Source organism: Notechis scutatus, chromosome 6 (assembly GCF_049901735.1).
Source record: "Notechis scutatus isolate UNSWTSFEM ecotype Mainland chromosome 6, rNotScu1.2, whole genome shotgun sequence".
Lineage (NCBI taxonomy): Eukaryota > Metazoa > Chordata > Lepidosauria > Squamata > Elapidae > Notechis > Notechis scutatus.
Genome location: NC_142014.1, coordinates 50,359,336 through 50,378,274, shown reverse-complemented (window position 1 = coordinate 50,378,274; position 18,939 = coordinate 50,359,336). Strand labels below are relative to the sequence as shown.

The 18,939-nt window shown below is 40.2% G+C and overlaps 2 protein-coding genes across 4 annotated transcripts in view; both read right to left on the bottom strand.

The window, feature by feature from the left end:
- UBN2 (ubinuclein 2) overlaps nt 1-7,961 on the bottom strand; it is a 64,023-nt gene extending 56,062 nt beyond the window's left edge. Inside the window, exons 1-2 of the mRNA XM_026694673.2 lie at nt 7,271-7,961; nt 468-557 (exon numbers count right to left, since the gene is read on the bottom strand). Coding sequence (XP_026550458.2) covers nt 468-557; nt 7,271-7,777 — 597 coding nt within the window. The 5' untranslated portion in view covers nt 7,778-7,961. The remainder of the gene's footprint in view (nt 1-467; nt 558-7,270) is intronic.
- An 852-nt stretch (nt 7,962-8,813) lies between these two features.
- The window catches only part of IFT56 (intraflagellar transport 56), a 32,140-nt gene continuing 22,014 nt past the window's right edge, over nt 8,814-18,939 (bottom strand). For all 3 annotated transcript variants that reach the window (XM_087968206.1, XM_087968207.1, XM_026694654.2), the window contains exons 15-18: nt 17,727-17,796; nt 14,161-14,267; nt 12,694-12,827; nt 8,814-9,756 (exon numbers count right to left, since the gene is read on the bottom strand). In XM_087968206.1, the coding sequence (XP_087824332.1) occupies nt 9,645-9,756; nt 12,694-12,827; nt 14,161-14,267; nt 17,727-17,796 (423 nt within the window). In that variant the 3' untranslated portion in view covers nt 8,814-9,644. The remainder of the gene's footprint in view (nt 9,757-12,693; nt 12,828-14,160; nt 14,268-17,726; nt 17,797-18,939) is intronic.

Below are 18,939 nucleotides of genomic sequence, written 5' to 3'. Positions count from 1 at the left end.
GATACCTTAGAGGGGTGGGGGGAATCCCACACACACAAAAATAAAGCAGATAAGCATTATAGGATAACAGGAAAATCAAAAGTTCACCAATCTTTTCTGCTTGGTTTCTCTGGCAAATAAGATAGCAAGGATCTCACCATGAGAAATAAATTAAGACCTACATTTGACCAGAGGGCCCAGGTCTATGTTCTATTAAGACTGAATGCAGAAACTGAAATTAGCTTAGGCCATTTTAAGAAAAAATCAGCAATTGGGTTTAGACATAACAGATTATTTTTCCTTCAGGAGAGCCTTCTGGGGGAAATGAATAAAACCAGAATGATTAGACAGCAAAGACAGTGGATGTGCTATCATGATTAAAACAAAATTCTTTAAAAAGCTAAATTTACTTAAACCAATGTTAGAAGCAACTAAAAATTATCAGGATTCATGCCTGTAATAGCAACAATTTCTACATATTTGCTCACATATTTTGTTTCAAATTTCTTAGCCAGCATTTCCACTTCATGCCTTTCATGCTCTTCATTATCAAATGGGTCTTCAATGAGTGATTTTTTCTGATGAGAGAAAACAAGAAACCAATCACTTTTAATATTTAAATATGCAATACATGAGGGATTATCTATGTCTCCAACTTTAAATGGAAAAGCAAACAGAATCCTTAACAAGTATAGTTTAATATCTAATGCATCAGTACTAAACTAAGCAGCTCAATTTAAAATAAACCCTTTTGGAATCAGTAAGACATATTAATCAATGATATACAATCTGTGACCCTAATACTAAATATGGTGCCCTAAACCCCAACTGTTAAAGCCATACTGCAATTTTAATGCAAGAGACTGGGAAAATTATTCAACATATAGGGAATAATATTAACTGAATTTAATAAATGCATTTGTTCTTAATCATAGTCCCATTTCGTACCATTCAAAGCTTATGATTCAGTTAAAAAAGGTTCACCATTGCTTTAAACTATCTGTAAAAGGACTTAGCAAAATGTAATGCTTTTACCAACTTAAGATAGAATATTTAAAAACCCCAGATATATTAAATATGTTATTACTAAATAACGTAAGTGAAGACTAAACTACAACTTTACAAACTCTGAGATCATCAATAAGTGTTTTTATAGAGCAGTATTTAAAATGTGATCCATGGAAAACCAAAATTATTTGGCAGATATTGAAGATATTTACAAAATTAAAAACAATATTCTTTTCATTTTTTGTAAAAAATATATAGGGTTTTCCTTGATTTTATTTGTGATAATATCTAATAGGTTTAATATTGTTACTTTTACATATCCAATAAATAAATATTCTATGATTGTGTCAATTTTAATTTTTAATACAGAAAGTATTGATAAAAATAACCAATATGAACAAAAGCTCCTTTGGGATTTTGAATAATTTTTAAAAGTGGGAAGGAATCCTGAAAATAAAAAGTTTAAGAAACAGTCACAGAAAATAAAATTTGAGATCTAAAAATTATTAAGTTTTTCTTCTGTACTCAAACATTACTTCAGAATATAATCCAATCATTTAAATGATGTATTCCAGATTAACAGATTAATATTAATCTCAATTATAGAAATTAGAATTGTTTTAAACAAATACAGGTAGCTCTAGACTTATGACCACAAATGAACCCAAATCTGTGTTGCTAACCGAGATATTAGTTAAGTGAGTTTTGCCCCATTTTAGATCTTTCTTGCTATAGTTGAATCCCTAAGTTAATAACACAACTTTAAGGGAATCTGGCTTCCTCTTTGATTTTGCTTGTCAGAAGGTCATGAAAAGTGATCACATGACCCCAGCCACTGCAGCTGTCATAAATATGAGTCAGTTGCCAAGCATCTGAATTTTGATCATGTGATCATGGGAATACTGCAATGGTAATAAAAAATGGTCATGTCACTTTTTAGTGATGTTGCAACTTTGAAGACTAAGTCGCTAAATGAACTGTTGTAAATTGAGATATAGGTTATTTCTCATTATGACAGAATAAATTCAATACTTGGCTGATGGCAGTGGAAAATTGTGATCACACTACAATGTATTGCCTTCCTGTTGTACCTCCTGCAGCACACTAAATGATTCTGAAATACTTAAATTGGCATTCTTACTTCTTACATGACATTTCAAATATTGCTTTTATCCAGGCAAGAGCCATGCAAAAAAAATGGCTACAAAACTATTGGAGGTTATATAAAGTATTTTTAAATAAAAAGCATCACAATTACTTCTGATCTAATTGCATGAAACTACATTAAAGAAAGATTACTTCTAAATGTTGCTAAATTCAGTAAATTAAATTATATTCACAAAATATTATGGGCAAAATAGATTCTTTGGCTAATCTCTTCTATTTATCACTGGATGTTATTGCAAAGAGATCAACTAATGTGGTATAGCAAGGACAACTAGAGATGTAGCTGAATGAAGCTAAACTGGCATCATAAGAGATGTAAGTTTTTACTTCTTTAGATTAGTACATGACTGACTTATCCACTGCCCCAAAACATGAAATTATTCATGTGGGATACAGTAGATTACCACAAATTGCTGTCAAAATTGTATCCTTTCTTCTCATGTCTCCAAATGTCTGTTTCAATCGCCTTAATTTAAAAGGAAACAGAACCACAGTTCTGTTCATTGTTTCCAATTTTACAGATGTAGTAGTAGTAATCATGCAGAATAGAAAAGTTAATCCTTCCCTAGCTGCTGCTTCTTTTTAAAGAAACAGAACCACCACTAGAAATTTTGTAGCTCAATGTTGTATTTTATCTTGATCTTATTTTTTTATTCACACCTCACAAAAAGAAGCAACTGGATAGCAACAAAACATGGCTATGGGTTATAATACATCTTCATTATCATATTAAATCAATCAAGACCCAACATAATTTAGTGATTTTTAATCTAAAACATAATCAGGCAGTTCAGAGGTTATATCAAAGTACCATTGAAAGATTAGGCCATCAAGGATAACCATTACTCTTATTTCTACATTGGAACTTTTATACCTCCAAATACTACATGTTAGATCAAGGTAGGAGACACATACATTTGTATTTTCTGCCTTTCATCATAGAAAGATCTGGTTTGCCATTACCAGAAACAAAATGCTAGATTGGGCCTTGGGCTGTTATATTGTTAGAAAGGTACTGAGTTTTTCCACTAGATATGGATACAAAGCAACTATTTCTCACTTCTATTTAGAAACATAGAAACCCGATTGCAAAAAAAGATCTATTGGTCCAAGTCTGCCCTTTGAGATTTTTTAATTACTTTTTTTTTAATTTTTGTTGGATGATGGACATGTTTATCCCAAGAATGTTTAAACTCAGTTACTGTTAATTGACCCACTACCTCCACAGAAAGTTGGCACCAACCTTTCACTACTCTTTTCTGTGAATTAATACTTTTAATATTACTTGTGAACTTGCCTTCTGCCTGTTTAAGGCTATGCCCCCATATTGCTTTTTTAATATTGAAAATACTGCCTTCTAGAACCTTATTTACAACCTTAATATATTTAAAGGTTTCAATCATGTCCCCCCTCATGTCCCCCCTTTCCCTTCAGTTCCTCCAATCTCTTTTTCCCCCCCTCAGATCTTGCACCATTTTTATTGCCCATCTCTGGACTTGTTCAATCTTATCAATACCTTTTTTAAGTGAGGTCTCCAGAACTGGACGCAGTACTCCAAATGTAATTATCTATGCTAAGTATGCTAAACTATGATAGTTATCTTTATCATAGTTTAATATATTAAAACCTTATTTGTTGAAACAAGCCAGATTAATCCACAGCTGAATTGTTTTAAACAGAATATAACCGTACTTCAAAGAATGGATGTGCCCTTCTCATTGTCCAAGCACATAAATGTAAATTCAGTGGCTGTAGTCAATCATTAAACTGTTAAAGAGTGTTTAACAATGATCTATTGAATCAGAATCAATCTTGAGGATCAGTGACTATGTTATGACTAGATGTTGCTTACCATCTCTTTTAATTGCTTTCTCATCAAAGTAGAAAAAATAAGCCCTATGGCCCTATGGCTATTTACAAATTGTACTAAACTACCAATAATTTAATATTGGCTTTAAATTAATTTACTGCTCCTTAAACCATGGTTTACTATATGAATCCAGTCACATTTGACTCACATAAATCACTAATCTATGGCTTTTCTACTGTCTTATCGTATTCTTTTCTTTAATCATATTATTTCATGTTCATCTTTTATCTCTGTGAAAATGTATGGACTCTAAGAGCAGCAAAAGATTTCTGGACCACAAGCAGCTTTGAGGATTCAGGTTGCCCAGCCATGCAATTAAAGATACTATAAATTATCTTATTTAAACCAAATAAGACTTTTTAAACCTTAAAATAAAATAACTATCTTACCCTTCCTAATATAAAACAATATATAGATATAAAAAATATGTTTAAATATTTACATTCATGGTAATCAAACTGTCATTTTTTGTTATGTGAGAAAAGAAAGAAAAATACAGATTTGGAACTTCCACATGAATCAATTCCACAAGCATGAAACTAACTGAACTCTTCTTCTGAACTAGTAATAGTAGTATTAATAGTATGGTATTTGGATGTCTATTGCTTTACAAAAGTTCAGTAGTCTCACCTTCCCAAATAGATAGAACAGCATAAGAACAAAATGCACTTGGATAAAATTATACTTAGGGATACACTATTACTTATGTACCATTTTTTTTGTATTCACCTAGGTTTTTCATTTGTTGACTATTTCACCTATTATCCCAGGATGAAGTCTTAAACCTGGGATAATATTAGATATATGAGACTAACAATTCTGCAAAATGTGATTTGAATAATTATGGGAATATTTGCATTCAGATATTATCATTACTTGCTTTTATTTTGATCCCTTTTAATACAACTCTCACAATAATGAAATATACCTTCAAGCAAAACATCCAAATTACTATGAACTTAATGTTGGCCTGCAGTACTCTAAGAACAATTCCATGTAGAAAAGGATAAATTATAGCAACAAAAAGAAAAAGAAAAATATATAGCAAAAGAGGATATGGGTAATCCTTGACTTACAATAGTTCATTTGGTGACTGTTCAAAGTTATAACGACATTTACAAAAAGGGACTTACGACCATTTTTCACACTCATGAATGTTGCTGTAACTTCATGGTCATGTGAACAAAATTAACATCCTTGGCAACTGACTCATATTTGTGACAGTAGCAGTGTCCCGGGGTTGTGATTTCTTTTGGAACCTTCTGACAAGCCAAGTCGATGGAGAAACCAGAGTCTTTTAACAACTGTGTTACTAACTTAACAACTGCAATAATACATTTAACTCTGGAAAGAAAGGTCATAAAATGGGGCACAACTCACTTAACAAATGTCTCACTTAGCAACATAAATTTTGGCTCAATTGTGGCCATAAGTTGAGGACTATCTGTACTACATTTCATGTTATAACAGCAGAAGAAGGATGAGGGACAATTGGTAGAATTCTTAATACCAACCAACAACATACAAAGAGAAACAGATTGCTTAAAAAAACCACAGAGAAAGTTATTTCCTAATGATAAATATTAAGTATAGTGTTAATTTTGATAATAGTATTGAGTATTATTATGTAGTATAGTAGAAATTGCTACAGATCAGATCTTGTCAACACTTAAAAATAATTGTCAGTAATTCAATGACATCTTTTTGCAATGGTCTATTTTTAATCCACAAATAGTAAAATAATATATCACTTTGTTTACATAGTAAACTTCCCTGTAAGTGAAAAAATAATTTAGAATATTTCAATTAACTTTAGATTCTTAGCAACATAAAAGGGACTGTGGGTTACAAATAGAGATGGCCCATTTCTCAAAACAATAACAAAAACACTGCATAAGGCCTCGGTTGCTATGAATTAGGCTGCACCAACATTTCTAAATGCATTATTGGGGCTAAATTCACCAAAATGTGATCAAAAGTAGGAAATACTCACTATAAGTAGGCAAAAAATATTTAAATAATGCAAATAGTCACTGAAATAATTAGAGTACCTTATAACTTTACTGTAACCATCAATTTCAGTTGAAAATGGGCAACATAGCCTAGAGTGGTTAAATCCATCTCCCAATGCCCTAAATTGCCCAAAAGTAAGAGCCAATGTGAAATGCAATCCAACAATATTTAGATGTATATCCCTAAATTTAGCAATCTAAATATCACCAATATTTAGGGTGCTAAAATTTCTCAATATGGACTAAACAAAGCAGTAGTACAGGCTTACTACTGTGATAATCTAAGATTAAAGTAATTTAGATATCCACCTCTATTTTCATATATTAAAAGGGAACATAATAAAAATATTTTATGAAGACTGAATGGATATCTAACAGTTTCATTAATACATAGTGCTTCTTTTATTACTAACATCAGATTCTCTCTCTTATTTCAAAGAAACATTTTACTGGTCTTTAATGTTCCCCAATCTCCTGCAAATATCTTTTAATATCACATTCAAAAGTTATACAACAGATTCAAGATACTGAGATCTAAAGAAAAAATATCTAAAAGATTTTAATAACTTACCAATTTACATAATAGTTATAACCAATCTCAATATAGATTGATTTTTTAACCTGAACCCTCAGGTCTTCATCCTAATGGCTACTTACAAACAAAGCATTCTCACAAATTTACTCAAACTATTTAAAACATCAACAAGCTAGTTTTCCCAATATCCTGAATTTGTAAAAAACAAATGCCCATTTTTGCTTGCCTTTACACCACTGCTTTATAAATCTTCAAATCTCTACAACGTTTAAACTATGCTCAGGCATAACAGTACTTGTAATGATTTATTGACAGAACACTGCAAATGAAAACCACAGGTTTATGCTTATTCATAACCAAAAAACTAATTTACTATAACAAAATATTTCTGGCGCAGGTATATTTACTTGCTTTGGGCTCTTTTTGTATCAAATGGTCTTCAAAGACCAGTAGAAAATCCAGCTCTTATAGGTTCACCATCTTTTGACTGAATCAGAGTAGCAATTTGGTCTTATATCCATCCTGACAGGGTTTTTTTCTAATGCTAAACCCCCTTACTTTCTCATTATACCCCTCTCCCTCTTCCTCCTCCAGCACTCAAGCTAAGGACTATGCTAACAGAACCATATAGGACAAAATTGACAGAACAGAAGGCAGAAAGGGTAGATAGAGAAGAGCGAGTGTTTGCAGGTCTAGTACCCGGGCCTTGCCACTCCAGAGCAACTCGGGATAGCTGAACTCCACGCAGCTCTCCTCCGTGGGATCTTTCAAGATCAACTCAAAGCGAACCGTCTGATCCAGTGGTGGCGGCGGCGGCGATGATTCCTGTCGGTTGTTCTCTTGATTTAGCTGCTGATGAGGCGGCGGCGGTGGTTCTGGCCTTGGGGACTCTCGGTGGGGTGGCGGCTGAGGTGGCTTTGGTGTCAGCTCAGGCCGACTGATCTCCCGCGGTAATGACACAGGATGAGACTCTGGCCGAGGACAAGATTCAAAGGGTTGCGATGGCGGCTCTAACCGACTGTTATCATAGGGGTGGTGGTGATGGTGGTGCTCCTGCTGATCTGGTAGTTGCAGGCCCTCACGCGCTAATGGCTGCTCTGCCTCGCGGGCCCCTCCAGTCTCTCGCTCTAGCACCGGAGACTCACCTTCTCGTCGCCTCACGGGTGACAGACTAATGAACGGCACCCGACGCGGCTCCGCCATCATCCAACCCCCCCCCACCCCCCTTCCCACCTGTTCGGTGACCCAACCTCGCCACCCACAACCCCAGCTCCTCCTCCGCCCGTTCCCTCCCCCTTTACCAGGTCAGAGTACCTCCCCTCTTCCCCACTAGCCTCTCCTTGCCGATAACATCGCTGCCATCTTGGAGCCCCCCCACGTAAATAGAAGCAGGCTACTAGGGCACGCATGCGCAAAGGCAGAATCCTCCACAGACGCGCTGCTCACGTCATTGTTGTGCTAGATTAGGTGGGTTTTTTTTAGTACGTCACCAAGATCGCACGTTGAAGACGACACGGCTCCGCCCACAGTTGCCTTGGAAATGCATACGCCGAACTTTTAAAGTCTTCGCGGAGTTCCGAATGAGCACTTTTCTTTGCTGTTGTGTGTCTCCGGAAAAGAATTAACTTCCTCAGGAACGCGGCGCTAATATGGCAGCTACCAAGTGCCTAGTCATTCCTGTTCATATTTTTTTTGTAGTTTACAGCAAGTGAAGATGGTCGTAAAAACCATTTAGTACCTGAAAAAGTTGTGAACGTTCTATCCTTGGTGCATGATTTTTTTCCTATCTTAATACCAGTTTCCTTTAACATGGCATTAACTAATTACCAAACACCGTATTTCATTATTTGTTTTTAAGATGCAATTCGAAGAAACTTTCCATCCTAAAAAGTGTTAATGTTCTTGTTTAGTACAGTGCAAAACTTAAATATGAGCTAGTGTAAAAAATTTCAGATGCTAAGACAAAGCAGAAGGTAGAGTTAGCTCTTTTTTCCCCCTTTTAATATCTAATTTCAGAGACAAAGTTGAAAGGCACAAAGCTTCTTGGTTTAACTATGTAAAATCATTCCAATTATACAAAGTAATACATGTAATGGATTTATTTTTGCAAGATATATGCTGCTTAATTCCAAAATGGCCTTGAGTGGTTTAATACAAAAAAGAAAAGGAATTTTAAAAACTAACCAAACCCCAAACCTAGCCATATGGCATACCCAAAGAATAAAAAGGAATTCACAGGTGATTTTATAAATGAATTTATTTTGGAATTTTGCTCCAGAATTAAATGCAGGAGAGACTGAAAAAAATTGTAATGAACATACAGCATCAACTTATATTATTTACATAGAACATGTACAAGTAGATAAGCATATATTCTATCATGGATTTCCAATGTTCTTTTGTATCTTAGACATTTTTCCTTAGGCATTAAATATATTCTGAAACCAACTTTTAACTTTCCCAATGCATTTCATCACAGAATGACAAGTTTACAGCCCTAATTTAATCAGAAAGAAAAATATAGAAACAGATGAAGATATGAACAGTAATATTTTATGCAAATGAAAGTGGAACATTATTTATTTACAATACTTTTCCATGTGTCCATTAGATCATAATCAAAATCGGATTATTATTGTGTTCCATTTTAAATGTTTAGCTTCCGATTCTTTGTGAGGAACTTTTATAACTAAAATCTGAAATCTAATTCTAGAGTTCTTTTGATATTCTGCTTCCAAATAAGACCCGGGAAAATAAGTATTTTGCAAGTTTTTGAACTGTCTCAAAAAGTACTGATTGTCACACAGTGAAAAGATGGTGAAGATTAAAGCTAATATGTACAACTAATATTACAACAGTAATAGTAACATAAAATAATATTTGGGAGAAGTATAATAGAATCAAAATGAGATTCTCCTCACAATACATGACGTATAGTTTTCATGAAAGACATTTAAATATATGTAAAAATAAATAGATTTGTATTTTTATAATCTTTGTATTGCTACAAAATGACACAGTATTCCAGCCGGGCACAATATAGATGGCAGACTTCCATTCGCTTGATCACTGTTTAAACAGGAACTCTATTCTCCTTAGCCCACTTCTTTATTATACGTATAATGTACTCTACCTGGGGGTTGCCTGTACTTCTCAGGAGATGCATTACCTCTCTTAGAGTATCTCTAAAAGCAAAGAAATAAAGATTTTTTAAGAGAATGAATAGATCAGACAATATTATGAACATCTAAGTATGTTACACCTGAAATGTTTTGGAGTATTTTCTTCAGTCCAATTGCTAGAAACTAAATTTCTCTGATTTCATGTAATGGATAAAATAAAGTTTCATATAGGAATCAGAAAAAGTGATATTTCACATTTTATAGGAACTAGAAGCCCAAAATTCTGCCTCATAAATTATTATGTATTCAATAGGAGTAAGTGGCTATCCATGATGCTGATTTGATTTCTCCTATCTTCACCCTATATTGGCGCTTGAATGTAAAATTTCTTTCTCTGCTCTGCATTCTGAAAATTTTCAATTTTAGAATACAGAACAGAGAGAAAGAAATTTTATATCAAAAGCATCAATGTAGGATGAAGTTCTGCCAAAAGAGCAGATATATCTATTATGATTAATACTGTGACAATAAAGTAGAATTTAATTTAATTACTTTTTGGTTAGCATTATGAGAACAACTCTACACTTAGCCTGGAGCATGAAGTAGGAAAATTGAGGAAGTAATGATTAAAAATTATATCGATTTGCATATTGGTTACTTATTGGTCAACTGGGAAGTAAAAAAAAAAATCACGAAGAAGGCAACAGCACTCCCTTTCTAATGTTGCAAAGGAAACAACATGGGTGTATGATTTCAGTCACTGCGAGATAAAATTGTCTGGATGAAAACTTTCATTGATAAAGTTTGGGGATGATCCAGGTTCACCATTTAAGGATGGTCCAAGATCCTTTTTATTTGTAGTCACACATTTATTTAATATCCCACCTTTTGTAGGAGCCCAAGGCAGCATATAGAAGTATGCTTATTAGTAGTTACAAACATCTTTTAATGGGTTCAGGTAATTTGTCCACTATAATCTTGTCTGACAATTGTACAATTGGTCTTTAATACAATTCATGGGATATTGTGTCACAAAATATGTCTGGAAATGTTTGTTTTCCTGGGAATTATTTGCTTCTGGTGATCAGAGATATAGTTAAGGTTCAAAAAATCTAACCTCAGGCAGTCTAAATGTCTATGGAGATTCTCAGTCATCCAGGTCAGTTGTCCCAAAGGTGCTTTTTCAAGAGACAACTGGACTTCCTGGTTTTTCTTTGAAGACATTTGACTTTCTTGGATGAGAAGCGAAACATCTTCAAAGAAAAATCAGAAAGACCAATTGCCTCTTGAAAAAACACTTTTGGGACATCAGGCAGATTAATAGTGAGGGTAGCCTAGGTTTGGTTTAGCTTCAGTAATACCATTTTTTAAAAATGCATGTCAATCTTGCTGATTATATACAGATGTTTCTAGTTAGAAACATTAAGAAGAACCTGTACATGAGAAAGGACATTATGGCTATTCCCAGAAATTATGTGACATAAGAATGTTCTTTAACTCCTCTGATGCCTTTTATGCAATCACTTTTTTTAATCAGGGACTTTTCTGTTGACCAGCTAATTTTAATTTTTGAAACTTACTCATTTTTATTTTTATTCCCCCTAACTGTATAACCTGTCTGTTAGGTTAATTTCCCCCCTGTAACTCATCCTCTCCCTTTTGGTGACCCCCATGACCCACAGGTGCCTCTCTGCCTGCTTGATCTCCCCTGGGGCGTGCCTGGCAAATATAGGGTGGCTGGTGCACCAATCCACCTCTTCAGTCTCTGTAGCCCTTATCTGCTCCATCACATAATGGAAAGCCAAACCTGCCCAGACCTCAACAGCTGCTGTATTGCAGAGACGGGTGGAGAGGTGGAGAGCTTGGTGCACCATCTGCCCCACGCTTGCTGGGTGTGTCCTGGGGGAGATCGGATGGGCAGAAAGGCATCTGAAGGCTGTGGGGACGAGAGGATGATTCTCCCAGGGACACAGACAGCTGTGGTAGTGCCTGCCCACCACCGCCAGGAAGTGTGTCCTGGACTCCAGCACCCAAGTCACTGCAGGAGACGAGTGAGCATAGTGGGTGTGAAGTTTCTATGGCTGCACTGAACTGGCTTGCTGTGAGGAGCTCAGGCATCCCCAGTGATGGTGCAGCAGCTCCGGTTCAGCTCTGCTGCTGCCGCCCCAGCTGGCTGCCCAAGTACCTTGCAGTCTTGCCTTCTCCTCTTCCTCTAGCCAAAACCAGCACAAAAAATGTCCCATGTTGATTAGCTGCTGCTGCCATCTTCACACTACAATGTCCAAAACAGCTCATTCAAACCAACCATCCAGCAGTGCTCAGAGAGCGCCCCAAGAGCCACCCAGGCCAGGACCAGATGAGGCCTGCAGGGATATGATAGATCTTGCATTCTTACAAATTATCCTGACCTCTGCACAAAAATGAGCATGTGTAAGAATGCAAGGTCTAAATAAAACAGCTTTGCCAGCGTCTGAGGAAAAAAATGGCTGCTTTTCTGTCAAGTGCCCAAGCCTGTGCTGGAACGTTGGAGAGCTTTGCAAGGTAAGTGAGCAATCACTGATAAGGTAGGGAGGAGCATGTGGAACCTGGTAGGCTAGCAAAGCAGGCTCAGTTCCTGTGGAGACCTGGTAAGGCAGTATGGGGAGGAAACAGGCAGGAGGCATGTTGCAGTATCTCTCTGGTTGGTCATAAGGGCGAATAATTACCACGGTGTTACAACACACATGACTTTGAAACTGGGTTGTAAGCACTTTGGGAGGTGTTGTAACTTTGAATTGTCATAAGCGAACTTTGTCTTAACTTGAGGACTACCTGTATTTTAATAGAGGTAAGGCTTCCATTCATAATACACAATTTACCGGAATCAAAGCTTAAAGGCCTTGTGTTCCTTAATTGGCATTTCTAATTGGCATTTGTATTCAGTAACAAACCAACAATACTATAATATTAAACAGCCAGAGTAGTATTCCAAAGTAGTAGAAAGAAATTCAGTGTATATACTTAGGCTCTCTGCCAGCAACAATCATCTGGAAGATACCAACACAGGCTCCTCTTTTGCCTTCCCAATATTCAGGGTTAGGATCCAATCTTTCAAGGACATCAAAAGCTTTAGCAGAATAATAAAACTGGCCCATCTGTGCAGAAGATAAAGGTACGTGCTTAAGGCAGAAACACTGCATAAAACAAAATTTGAATACATAGCAACATAAAAGGAGGAATGAATGATGACACTGAATTTTTCTTGTTCATGATTTGAAAGCCAGATAAAATTTATGACTTTGTTTTCAAGTTAAAGAAATAAATATTTTCCAATGTCATACATTATTTATTGATACAAGATTTGTAGCTCAGTGTTGAACTATGGAACTCTTGGTGTTCTCTGAGCTTGGTTGCTTTCTTGCAGACATTTTATTATCAAACTAGGAGACCAGTAGAAGACTAGCAGAGCAGGTTCATGAAAAACTAGCAGTCAGATGACATGATGAAAACTCCTTAATTTCATAACACATGGACAGACTTAAGCATAGTTTCAACTTGGAAACTATGAGCATCCGAGACCAAGCCAAGTCTAAAAAACACTAGAGAATTCCAGACAAATCTGGCATCAACAAGCATACAGACACAAACAACTTCTACATACCATTCCAAAAAGACAATCAAAAAGCGAAAAGGAAAGAACAGAACCCAAAAAGCCCCTTCACCAAGAAGCATCCAGATGAGAGATTAACATCAAGATTTAGATCTGACCAACAATCAAGAAGCAAACAATATCCTAATCAAGGAACTGCCAAACAAGCTATTAATAAAAACAGCTCAATCAGGAAACCACTAAGATTATTCCCACCAACACTTACAGGGCAGGCCACACGTGCCACAGGTGGCACACAGAGCCCTCTGTGGGCATGCTACCATCACCCCAGCCCAGCTCCACTGCGCATGTGCACGCACCTCCCACCAACCAGTTGGTTTTCAGGTCTCTGCTGCACATGTGCGGGGGCGGAATGCACGTGGGGATGTGCATGCGCATGCGTGGGGGCAGGGCATATGTTGCATTTTGGGGGTCCGAGCATGTGCGCGCACCCCCCACACCCAGTTTGGGCCTGGGAGGCCTCCTGCATCAACCTGGAATCCAAAAATGGGTGAGGCGGGCGGGGTGCATGCACAAGGGACTTAGTCAGTGAAAGGCAAAAATAATCTTTCTTAAGATGTCTCAGTATGATCATAGGAAAAGTAGTCAGCACGGTTTATTTCTTGAGACAGCTTCCTGCATCATAAAAACTCCAAACTAACAAACTGCTTTATAAGGCCTATATCATATAACTTCTGATTGTAAGAAATGGGATTTAACAACAGAAAAGTGTAGAAGTCAATTTATTAAAAAAAAATACATGGCTTGAGAAGAAAAAAAGTTATAATTTTACAGGATTGATTTAGATAGTGAAGGAAAATAGATTAAAGACAACATACTTTGTAGCAGTCATTTGCAATTAGTTGCAGAAGACTAAAGGATTCTCCTGAAGTTTCCATCTTTAGGTAGAGTTCCCAGGCTAATCTTGGTTTCTTATTCATAATATCTGCAATCAACAGAAAGTTAGAACTAGTAGAGGCATGTTGCTACACAGTGTTTAGATCTGGATAAGGATATTACTCAGCAGTATTGTTCTTTACATTGATTGTTCAGATGAATTGAGAAGTAACATAGCCACACCGATTAAGTCAACTGGAAAATTACAAAAACGATTTTTAAAAAATATATGCCAACCCAAAAGTTTTATATGACAATGAGCTCTAGATTATCATGGGTAGTTTCAGTTTGAGCGCACAGTAGACTGAGCATTTGAACAGATCATACATGTGAGTTTTTATGTGAAAATAAAGTCAGTTACCTTCCTGATTTACACTATCAGTTTCTTCTTTCTGATCTATGAATACAATATATAATATCTATGTTGGCATTAAACCTACTTCAGAATAAGTCTACATATTATGGTTAGTGGAAGTTCCAGTTGTCTACTTCTAAATATTTAAAAGGATGTGTAAACAGATACCAATGTTTAATGATAAAATACTTTAATTATATATGAGAAACTCAGTGCAAAGCAGTTCTGTAACATCATATGTATGCAGTTTTCAGTATCCTCTAAGGTCCTGCTTATAGAGCTTTTTTAGGTGAATAGAGCAAATGTACCGTATATACTCGAGTATAAGTCGACCCGAATATAAGCCGAGGCACCTAATTTTACACAAAAAACCTGGGAAAACTTATTGACTCGAGTATAAGCCGAGGGTGGGAAATGCAGCAGCTACTGGTAAATTTCAAAAATAAAAATAATTAATTTGGGAAACGATCTCACTATCTCACGTCACCTCGGGAAGGGAAAGGCAAAGCGCTTTTGCCTTTCCCTTCCCGGCTAAGCGTTGGAGTCGCTGCCGCCTGCCTTTCCCTTCCCGGCTGGGGCCGTTGGAGTCGCCGCCGCCTGCCTTTCCCTTCCTGGCTGGGGCCGTTGGGAGTCCCGCCGCCTGCCTTTCCCCCTGCCTTTCCCTTCCCGGCTGGGTCTGTTGGGAGTCGCCGCCGCCTGCCTTTCCCTTCCCGGCTGGGGCCGTTGGGAGTCCCGCCGCCTGCCTTTCCCCTGCCTTTCCCTTCCCGGCTGGGGCTGTTGGGAGTCCCGCCGCCTGCCTTTCTTTCCCGGCTGGGGCCGTTGGGAGTCCCCGCCGCCTGCCTTTCCCTTCCCGGCTGGGGCCGTTGGGAGTCGCCGCCGCCGGAGCGGCCCAGTCCCGCGTTGCCTCGGGAAGGGAAAGGCCACGGCTGAAGGCCACCGCTGGAGCGGCTGCGCGCAGCCGCTGCGCTAGCATCGGATCGGGCGTGCCGGACGGTTCCGACCGAGCCCGAGCGTCGTTTTGGCGCCCGCCCAGCACCGGAGCTCCTGTACCGGGAGAAGGGAGACCCCCGGGCGGGGCAGGGAGAGGAGCTTCTCCCACCCTCCCCTCTTTCGCGCCCACCGGTGTCCCCGCAGGGCGACCCCCGCCCGCAGTCGCCGCCGCTTGAAAGAGACGGGCCGGGTGTGGGTAGAAAGGCGCCGGGCGCCCTTGGAGGAGAAGGTCCCGCGTTCGCCTGTCTGCCCGCGGATGTCAGCGGAGCAGCCGCTGCTACGGGAACAGTTTACAGCCATCGCCCTCAAAAGGGGGCAACCGGACAGGGAATCCGAGGGCAGCGCTCGTTGCGTGCCGGAGCGACAAGCCCGCTCGGGTGGGCGTGTTTGCCCAGAGACCCCGGACGAAGCAGCGGCAAAGCTCCGCTGACATCCATGGGCAGACAGGCGAGCGCGGGACCTTCTCCTCCAAGGCGCCCGGCGCCTTTCTACCACCCCCGGCCCGTCTCTTTCAAGCGGCGGCGACTGCGGGCGGGGGTCGTCCTGCTTGGGACACCGGTGGGCGCGGAAAGAGGGGCGGGTGGGAGAAGCTCCTCTCCCTGCCCCGCCCGGGGGTCTTTCCTTCTCCCGGTACAGGGAGCTCCGCGGTGCTGGGCGGGCGCCAAAGACGACGCTCGGGGCTCGGTCGGAACCGTCCGGCGCGCCCGATGCTAGCGATGCTGCGCGCAGCGCTCCAGCGGCGCCTTCAAGCCGTGGCCTTTCCCTTCAGGCGGCGGACTGAGGTCGCGCCGCGGCCGACTCCGACAGCCCGTGGCCTTCAGGCAAAAAGCTTCTGCCTTCCTTCCCGAGGCGGCGGGACTGAGGTCGCGCCGGCGGCAGCGACTCCCGACAGCCCGGCAGGGAAGGGAAAGGCAAAAGCGCTTGCCTTTCCCTTCCGAGGCGGCGGGACTGAGGTCGCGCCGGCGGCAGCGACTCCAGACAGCCCGGCCGGAAGGGAAGGCAAAAGCGCTTTGCCTTTCCCTTCCCGAGGCGGCGGGACTGCGACTCCAGACAGCCCGGCCGGGAAGGGAAAGGCAAAAGCGCTTCGCCTTTCCTTCCCGAGGCGGCGGGACTGAGGTCGCGCCGGTGGCAGCGACTCCCGACAGCCCCGGCCGGGAAGGAAAGGCAAAAGCGCCTTGCCTTTCCCTTCCCGGCGGCGGGACTGGGGCCGCTCCGGCGGCAGCGACTCCACACCATTTTTTTTTTCAGAGGGAATCTGACTCGAGTATAAGTCGAGGGGGATTTTTTCAGCACAAAAAATGGGCTGAAAAACTCGACTTATACTCGAGTATATACGGTAATAATATTCCAATTACTTATTGGAAAACCTTAATATGGTACTGATAACTATTTACATAACACATAGAAAGATTTTTATAAAGTGACTCTGTCTGGTGACTATAGCTACTGATGTTAATTTATAAAAATAGTTCGAAAACCAATTAAAATATACAACCTAACAACACTATCCCCTCCTCAAGAAGTTATTGCTGGACCCAACAATCCATGATGATTTTTATCCCCACTCTTCCCTTTAAGGTTGTTGAGAAGACGATTGAACTTCAACTATAGAGGATCCTGAAGGAGATAGATTATCTACAACCATGGCAATTATGGCCAAAGGATTCTTTGCAAAGGCACATCTAGTGCGGCACTTGGGCCTTTTCCTGGACTGTGAAGGCTTCACACAGTTGGAATACTGTGTTAGTGATATGTTAGTCACCGGTTCTCTAGAATATTTCCACAGTGTGGGATGACATCTCACACCCTGATGACATTCAGGAAGCTATCGGAGACCTGATTATTCTCTTTGGAGTGGATTGAAGAAGCTCCCTGGATGAGAAGCGAAATGTCTTCAAAGAAAAACAAAGTCCTAACTGCCTTTTGAAAAAGCACTTTGGGGACAACATTTTCTATAAATTATCTTAAAGAACTGGCCTATCTGTAAAGCATAAATTTCAAGTCTAAACCTTGGAAAATTGGTTCTTAAAAGAATTTGTAAGAAAAGAAACTTTCTAGCTTAAAAAGTAATTAAATTTACATATACTTAATTTCATTTAAAATAATTTAAGGGATGAGATTACTAGGTCAATACATATTTTATAACAGAGCAGAGTGACTCACAGCAGCGTGCTAGCCAACTGAGGTAAACAAAGTCATTCTTTATTTTCTCACTTTGAATCAGGAGGAACATCTGAGAGGAAACAAAGAAAACCAAGCTTCTGTTCATATTAAATGTAGTTCTGCAATACATGCCCTCAATCAAATCAGGGTGTGTCATTCTAAAGATTCAACAGCTATAAAAGTTTAAGACATGAAAATATAGTTTTCCCTTAAGTAAAAAAAGTAATTCATTCAATAATTATTTATTCAATAATTTGCCTTATCAAAAGACCCCCAGGATTTACACCAAGCAGAGGTGTAAAAAAGGAAGTTTATAGTCCTAATATTTATGGCTCTTTTGAATGGGAACAATTAGCAGTTTAGAAAGCCTGGATCAAAACATGTCTAAGTCTGGGAATGAGTCTAGATTGTTTTCCAAAAACTCTAACGCAGTGGTTCCCAAAGTGGGTGGTAACGCCCCCTGGGAGCGGTGGGATGCCTTAGGGGGATACTAAGAGGCAAGGGGGCTGGCTGGGGGGCACTAAGAGGCAAGGGGGGACGTTCGAGGCGCCGGCCCCACAGGCTCACTGACTGCCGGCTACACAGCCCATTGACTGTTTCATCACTCCGTAGCCGGTGCCTCGAATGCAGAACCCCCGTGCGGTGAGCCTTGCCAAGCCTGGGAGTGAGAGAGAGGTGGGAGGTAGCGGAAAGGGGGCGCCTTAGCTTGCAGGCTACCCTTTCCGGTGGAAGTGGCGGAGGCGCACCAGAAGGCCCGAAAGCAAAACCCTCCCAAGGTGCGCAGTGGAAGGGGTGGGTGGTCCAGCGTTAGGGCCCCCTTCCCCAGAGAAGAAGGGAGCGGACAGCGCCCGCCCGGCGTCCGCCTCTCCAGCCAGCCGGGCTTGCGTGCAGGATGCAGGTGGGTACAGCTACAGCTCTCCAAGGCACGTGGCTCGGTTCGGTTCTACGTGGCTGTCCCGGACCTAGAACCTAGCCTCCCTCTGCAGCCCGGTTCTTCCGACCGAGCCCTGCGCTTGCTTGTTTGCTTGCTTTGTTTCCAAGTGATCGTTCCCTCGGCCTCCGCCAGTCTGGGCTGCTTCCTCATGCCTTCCTCCTCCTGGGTGGAGCGTAAAGATGGGCGGAATGCTTCTCTGAAGTTGGGAGTCTCTGAGCATGTGCAGAGTACCTCCCCTTGCTTGGCCCGATGGAAGTAGACCTTGGGTTGAAGCAAAGA